The sequence below is a fragment of the Triticum dicoccoides genome, chromosome 7B (assembly GCF_002162155.2).
Source record: "Triticum dicoccoides isolate Atlit2015 ecotype Zavitan chromosome 7B, WEW_v2.0, whole genome shotgun sequence".
NCBI classification, from domain to species: Eukaryota; Viridiplantae; Streptophyta; class Magnoliopsida; order Poales; family Poaceae; genus Triticum; species Triticum dicoccoides.
In genome coordinates this window covers 485,531,669-485,539,289 of record NC_041393.1, presented here as the reverse complement: position 1 = coordinate 485,539,289, position 7,621 = coordinate 485,531,669, and the positions used below count along the sequence as shown (strand labels likewise).

General features: G+C 41.4%; 1 protein-coding gene across 4 annotated transcripts in view; it reads left to right on the top strand.

The window, feature by feature from the left end:
* The window catches only part of LOC119336763 (3-hydroxyisobutyryl-CoA hydrolase-like protein 3, mitochondrial), a 7,606-nt gene extending 1,235 nt beyond the window's left edge, over positions 1–6,371 (top strand). Inside the window, exons 2-11 of one of the 4 annotated variants that reach the window (XM_037608842.1) lie at positions 348–449; positions 585–629; positions 784–836; positions 2,285–2,419; positions 2,518–2,614; positions 3,224–3,353; positions 3,690–3,868; positions 4,044–4,171; positions 4,249–4,350; positions 6,091–6,371. In XM_037608842.1, the coding sequence (XP_037464739.1) occupies positions 348–449; positions 585–629; positions 784–836; positions 2,285–2,419; positions 2,518–2,614; positions 3,224–3,353; positions 3,690–3,868; positions 4,044–4,171; positions 4,249–4,350; positions 6,091–6,189 (1,070 nt within the window). In that variant the 3' untranslated portion in view covers positions 6,190–6,371. Of the gene's footprint in view, positions 1–347; positions 450–584; positions 650–783; positions 837–2,284; positions 2,420–2,517; positions 2,615–3,223; positions 3,354–3,689; positions 3,869–4,043; positions 4,172–4,248; positions 4,351–6,090 lie in introns of those variants that run through there. The other 3 variants (XM_037608840.1, XM_037608839.1, XM_037608841.1) reach the window with 3 other exon arrangements.
* The last annotated feature ends 1,250 nt before the right edge of the window (positions 6,372–7,621 follow it).

The following is a 7,621-nucleotide window of genomic DNA, read 5'->3' as shown; positions in this document are numbered from 1 at the left end:
GATATCATTGATAATTGAGAGGGCTTCTAATCTTACAAAATCTCTTGAAGTCCTACGAAAAATATGGTTCCTGCCGGGTGAACCTGATGTCCAAATTGAGATGGTTTGGTGCAACACGTGTCTATTGAGCTGCTGCGAAGGGCAATGTATCACTCCCCTGTTAGGAAATAAATGGCATCCTAGAGGTGTTTTGTCATTACGTAAATGTTATCTTACACGAACTAACTGCCTTGTGCGGCACCTAATGGGCCTACCCCATTTAAATCTCCCCCGACCTCCCCCATAGAATGTTTGTTTGATACCTTATTGAGCTCCACTCACATAGTTGTTGCCTCAAATGGGTGCAGAAATGGACCTTAGGTACAAGGCATTTCTTGATGACTGGGAAACAAATCCAAATGTGAAGTGCATTCTTGTGGAAAGCAGTTCTCCCCGCGCCTTCTCAGCTGGTATTTTTTCTCTCCATTTTGTCCCCCCTTCTACGTGGTGAATAAAGATATGCCTTGGACATTGAACACGCTGTATTGCCTTTTTGTGTCCGGAGCATTGGATATGTTTTCAATTACGATTCATGGCCAATGCAGGGATGGATATTAAGGGTGTTGCATCGGAAATTCAAAAGGACAAGAGCACATCATTTGTGCAAAAGGTCTTTCACTTTTAGAACTGATGGTTCTTTTATTATTATGTTTTGTTCAAAATGTATGCGGCATCAGTATGTTTTTGTCTATAGCATTGCTCAAATTTGCACAGATAGTGACTGCTGCTTAGTGTAAACTGCAGGTGGGGATGTGAAGAGACTTTCTATTGATTGCACTATGCCAGAGATAATAGAGGTCTAGCAATAAGACCTTGTTTGTATCCAAGAAATGAGTTGCACTGTTATAAAATACATAGTTGAAATTGTACTCCAATCTGAAGGAACAATTGAAAAACTTGAATTTCGCAGCCAACTTCAAACTAATGTAATAATTCAAATGATTCTGCGACACTCTGAATTATAATTCAATATTTCGCTCATTGATGCATCTAAACATTGTAACATTTACTTAATTATTGACTGTGAACCACTAATGGCATATGAATTCAATGCCCTGTTGAGTTGGAAGGATTGATTTATAATGTTCATGAGGACAATTCTAAACAAAATATCAACTCCAACGTTACCTCATTTTTGGGATATCTCTATCTCTATCTCTACTATACTACTTAAAAAGAACGTAAGGATCCCATTTCACCTTTCTTCCCACCACCCCTTCGTCCAACCTTTCTTGTATGATAATAAATCAACTTAATTTACTTACCTTTTGAATCAGTTGCACTTTAATTTACTTACCAAACTTTGGATCAAAATATAAGGTAATTCATGGGCAGAATTTGATGATCATTTATTTACACAATCGCATTATTATAGACAGGTAAATCACAATCCCGACGTACTAGAAGATTTATATCTCGTTGCAACGCACGGGCATGGTTCTAGTAAAAGACTAGAAAGCGAGGTGGTATATCATGACAACAGTAAAAAATGAGATATTGTCATTCCATTGGTTGATTTTCATAGCATGAAAAGGAAAAAGACAAATCCAACTTACAAGCATTCTATTGATTGATTCCAATTACATGGAAAGTGAAAGAATATAATGAGCTATTGTTTTCCTGTACTGATATTTTATGCTTTTTGTTATCTCTCAAGCTGTGGAATGTGTATATTTTAGAGAGGGTTTGTATGTCACCCACAAGTCACTACTCACCACCTATTCTTGTAACACTATCTGCTTCTTTCACCCACTCTCCATCTAACATTACGATACCAATACAATCAGGATCAGTTGTCTAGAATCATACAATACATCTATTTATTCATAGTACTAAGACTTTGTAATGCTTAGCTGATTTTGTAACTGGTAGGCTGCTGAGAAGCACCCTCTATATATTATTGTTGAATAATTAATGTTTAATAGACACAAATCTGCTTGTCTTACTAGTACCTTGTGCTTCTTGCTGTGTTTCCTTTTTGTAGCATTGGTATTTGCTAAATGATAATATTGTACAGTGCTAAGATTTTGTATGCTTAGCTTGTTTATGATGACCTTAATTGCTATATTGCTGGCAAACACTCTCTTTACTGTATAAAGTAATGTTTAATACACATAATTCTGCATGTACTAACCTTAGCTTGTGCTCCTTGGTGTGTCTCTGCTGTGTTGCATTGGTAAATGAAAATAGCCGAATGTATATTGTTATCATTTACATCACTAAGAGACACAGTTTTCCTTTTCAGGTCTTCACAGCTGAGTACTCTTTGATTTGCAAGATACATGAGTATGCAAAACCTTATATATGCTTGATGGATGGTGTGACCATGGGGTTTGGAATTGGATTGTCTGGACATGGCCGCTACCGCGTTATTACCGAGGCAATTGTGCAACTCAATTTTCTCTTTATTAATGAGGTCTACTTTCAACTTCTGCATTATAAAGACTGATCATGCTTTTCAATCTGCTACTATTACAGAGAACACTCCTGGCCATGCCAGAAAATGGTATTGGCTTGTTCCCAGATGTTGGCTTTGCTTACATCGGTGCAAAAGCGCCAGGAGGGGGCGCAGTCGGTATGCTTCTGTATCCCCCCTTCCCCCCTCTAGTTTATCAATTTGTAGGTGATATCTTCTCTACTAATTTCTCTATGTCATATAACCATCATGTTTCCAACTTGATGGCATGTATTGCATCGCTAGCTAGTTGTACAGTAGTCACTAGTTAGAACCATACCCTCCCTCCCTAGTCCCTATATCATGCACTCCTATGTGTCTTGATGTCCATACCTCATTGTGTTTCTCTGTTATCTTATTTTTGCTATCCCTTTTATCTCCATTTGTGTTGTATGGGTGTCTCAATGATCACTTTTAGTGGAGCATAATCATTTGAATATTTAATACAAGTTCTCTGTTTTCTGTATTCTGGAACGTGCTGGACAGTTTTAAACTCCAAATCTTTCATGCTACTTATGCAATTATTGTTCAGTTATGGTGAATGGGCTGTATGCCAGATCTTTACTTATGCTATCCTGAGTTGTTCTTTGCACTAATACTGTGACATTGTTGTGGTTTTCTATGTTCCCAAATGGATAAAGTGTGTTTAAATCATATAATGTCCTTATTTACTTTCTCTTTTTCACTAACATCTGCTTCTTTCTGTTTGCAAAAAAAATCTTCTTTCAGGAGCTTACCTTGGGATGACAGGAAAAAGAATATCTTCACCTGCTGATGCTCTGTTCATAGGTCTCGGAACCCATTATGTACCTTCCGGGGACTTGGGTTCACTCAAGGAATCCCTCCTGAGTGCTAACTTGTATGTGTCTAACTTACTTGGCCAAAACATATTGCACACATTAATATGCAATTTTAGTAACTATCTATATTTTATAGTTCTCTGTCTATGTATTACTCCCTCTGTTCACAAATATAAGATGTTTTGGATATTTCAATATGAACTACATACAGACTGAAATGAGTGAACAAACACACTAACGTGCTATATACATCCAATTCAAAAAAAGTTAGAACATCTTATATTTGTGAACGGAGGGAGTAGTATCTTAGATTCATGACACAGTAAGTGCTTGCAATATTTCTATACTATTTTAGTAGTATCTTGACATACGTTGTTCTCTTTGTCTTGTTGCAGCACTGCTGATCCTCACAAAGATGTTGAGTCACTCCTGACTGGGTACAAGAAGGAACCTGAGTCGGTGCCTCAATTAGAAAAGCTTTTACCGGATATTGTTTCTTCTTTTGGTCCTGATAAATCAGCTACTGAATCAGTGGAAGAGCTAAAGAAGCGAAGTCAAAGTGGTGACGCCACTGGTAATCTTCTGTTAAGCGTCCTCTTTCAGGGCACCAACACTGATATAGTGAAAACAGTGCCAACTACTTTTATTTGAAAAGGGCCTGTTCTATATAAGAACTAAATCTAGTGCAGTAGTGACTAGAGAAGAATGAATGCATATATGTAAATTGTTCTTTGTTTTGTTGGCTGCAGTGTCAGAATGGGCCAATGATGCTTTAGCAGGACTTCAGAAAGGTGCTCCGTTTTCTCTTTGTTTAACACAGAAACATTTCTCTCGAGTTGCATCGTCGTATGGGAACAATGAAAATTATCTATCTAAGGTAGTCTCCTGTATCCTGTACCATTGAACATTTCTATTTCTTTCTGTCTTTCTTATTCTGTTGCTTGGCACATTCAGTTGGCTGGTGTTATGAAATTGGAGTACCGCATTGCCTTGAGATCGTCGGTTCGAAGTGATTTTGCTGAAGGTGTACGAGCTGTCTTAGTTGACAAGGACCAGGCAAGTCATATGGTTTTATTTTTCAGTCTCAAAATCTTAAATTGTTTTGTCCAAAAGGGTTTTAGTTTCACTAGAGGCACAGACACATATTGTTAGATGTGTGTGGTACATGTGTTTCCACCTATGATCAATGCTGTAAGCCTATAGGGGGTCCAACCAGTTAGAACGTTTTGCTTTCCACTATCAACTTTTGTACCATAAGTTCTACAAATCCTAAGTTCAAAGTTGCCATAAGCTTAAACCTACCTGATGGGTTGTACTGGCATTATTAGCACTCAAGTATTTTTTTTACTCTGCATGCCAGTTTCAACAAACAAGACAAATTAAGCCAGCTAAGACTTGTTCAGCTTGTAAGGCCAGGAGTTACTTTCCCTCATTTTGGCTCAGCTGTTGCTTGTGCATAAGCCTGTTTTTGGCTAACCGCACAAAACCATAGGGCTTTGCTGGTCCATGCCCATACATGATTCTTATACCAGTAACAAAGGTGGGTGCATACCATGAACATCCAGTGGTTTTATATGCCTTTATCAGAGCCCCCCTTCTGCAAAATCCCACCGGAGCAAAGATTGAGCCAAGGTGGCCTTGTGTCATAACCTACGTGAGTAAGTCTGTGCTGACTACTTATGGCTTTTGTCAGGGAGAAAAAGGCTTGCCAAAGTGTGGCTTAAGCCTCCCTTGGAAATATGGCCTATGCTTATTAGAGCCTAAAACTGCGTTCTTCCCATGCCCTGACAGAGGCTAAAAAGCATTTTCCCCATAGCTTGTTCCTCTCCAAATATGACCCAGTTCACTGAATTTGACTTAATTAACTATATAAATCACCTGAATTGTCACTACATTTTTATAATCATTGGGCATACAGATAGAGAAGGACAGGCCTGGCGCAGTGGTGAAGTAGTGCCCACTTGTGCCAAGAGGTCTTGGTTTCGACGCAGCCTCTCTGCCCCCACTTGTGCCAAGAGGTATTGGTTCCGACGCAGCCTCTCTGCATTGCACTGTGCAGGGGTAAGGCTTGCCTCGTGTAATCCTTGCCCAGACCCCACCTGGTGGGAGTTTCTAGCACTGGGTCTGTCCTTTTCCCTTTTTTTTGGCATACAGATAGCCGTAGACCCCTGGTCTGTTATGCAATGGCAATATTTTAAAGTAGGAACTGCAATGGCTGCTCTCTCCACATATAGATTGAAATTTGTCTTAAATCAGATAATGTAGGATAACTTGTACCTAATCTTTTTCTAGTACTATTTAAGCTTTGAGATAGTCTGTGAACTTTTTGAAACATTAAATCAGAAATAATAAAATAATTAGATCCTGGTGTCATCTATGTATTGCAAAATTGGGCAAAAAAAGTCTATTTTACATTAAACTATAATGCACCTTGGACCGCTGTCTGTTTATCTTGCAAGATTAGGTAGAGAGCTCATGTTCAAGCTAGCAACCAAAATAGTACCTCCGTCCAAATTACTTGTCGCTCAAATGGATGTATCTAGACGTATTTTAATACTAGATACACCCATACACCCATTTGAGTGACAAGTAATTTTGGAGGGAGGGAGTATAAGGCACAGCGGCACACATTACATGCATACATTTTGTGCATTTTACTCGTGGTGTGACTTGACGTCATTTACATATTCATCCTGGGGAGGGTTATCTAAAATCTTATTTGATAGTGGTTCATTTAACCTAAAGGGATCAGTAGCATACCCTAATCATTCCATTGAATCGTCTCATCATTTGCAGAATCCAAAATGGAATCCAGCAACTCTGGAAGACGTAAACATGGATGAGGTCGAATCAGTGTTTGAACCATTAGCTGCCAACGCTGAGTTGAATGTGTGATTTTCTGTAGCAGCCCAGAATGCTACGACCACCTGAACACCCTTTGTCCTTCCGATGATGTAATAAAAAATTATTACAAACATACATACGGTTATCCATTGAGCCAATAAATTTGCCTGGAGTGCATAGTCTGAAAACAGAGTTTGATTATCAGCATTTGATGCAGCTGTTTATTTGTTGGAGCTGAAGCGCATAGATTCAGGTTCAGGGTTTTACTTCTGCAGTGCCGCTGGGTAGTGCGTCATACCATATGGCGTGCTTGAGAAAACACTGAATCCCACCGGAAGAACATTGGGATTGAAGAAACATGGTCCGGCCGGCAGATTCTAACAGACGTGTACATGTATTTAGTACAACTGACGTATCCACACTCTAAAAGTCTTCTTTGAGAGCTTGGTAATGTGGTAGACTGACGAAGCTGCCTGGCGACGGGAAGATACCCGGCATTTCGTTTTCAGCCCTTAATTAACTCGCTATCTGTTTTGGTAAACAGTGTGTGCCCACCATCCTTTCGACGGGCGCCTTTCCATATTTATGTTGGTATACGTATATAACCCAGATGGTCGTCAACTTCATTGATTTTCTTGGTGGCTGGCTACTTTCCGTGGGCCATGGCAGATATTTCCCACGTACGTACAAGCAAGCAGCGGCGCCATGTGCCCTGCGGGGCGATAAGCCTGGCGATGGATGCAGCAGGGTTTTGTCAGAGACAAAATAATAGGACCTTCCATTTCAGCATGACCACACCGCATGACCACACCCCAATCCGGGCATCCAACAATCCTGATAAGGCGACGGCGAGCCGACGAGGCATCGCATGATGTGCGCGTAAAGCATGACCAACTTGCCGCTGCCAACGGGCACCGGGATTGACCGCGAAGCCGTCGCGTCGGCGCTCTCGACAGATATTATACCTTTCCTTGCGCCTCCTCGCGTCACTGGGCGGACGACGACTAGGCCTATCAGTTCAGAGGCAAGCGTAAAGGAGACGCGGGGCGGTTCTCCGGGGATAACCGGATAAGTTCTGGTGATGCGGCGGCGCCGCGGCGGGACGGGGGAACCGGGGCGCGATGATAGCCCGGCTGATCGCGACGCGGGAGGAGGCGCGCAGCATGTGGCGTGGGGCCCCCGGGCAGCCGGGGAGGTGATAGGATTACTGATCGCTACGGGCAGAGCAGGGAGCAATTCCGTCCACTGCGTTATACCGACTCCGACAGGCCGGGCCGTTCCGTCCCCCTGTGCGCTACCCGTTGTTTTCTCCATAATTGGCTCCGGATTTACGATGTGATGCGTCCACTCCACTTGGGGCTCGTTTTTACGGACTCCTCCTTGATTCCGTGGTAAAGGATGAAAGGCATTCCCAACCGAAGCAAGCGGCAATCTACGGGACTAGTATTTTTAGCAACCGGGTTCCCATCGTTCTTCGTTCTGC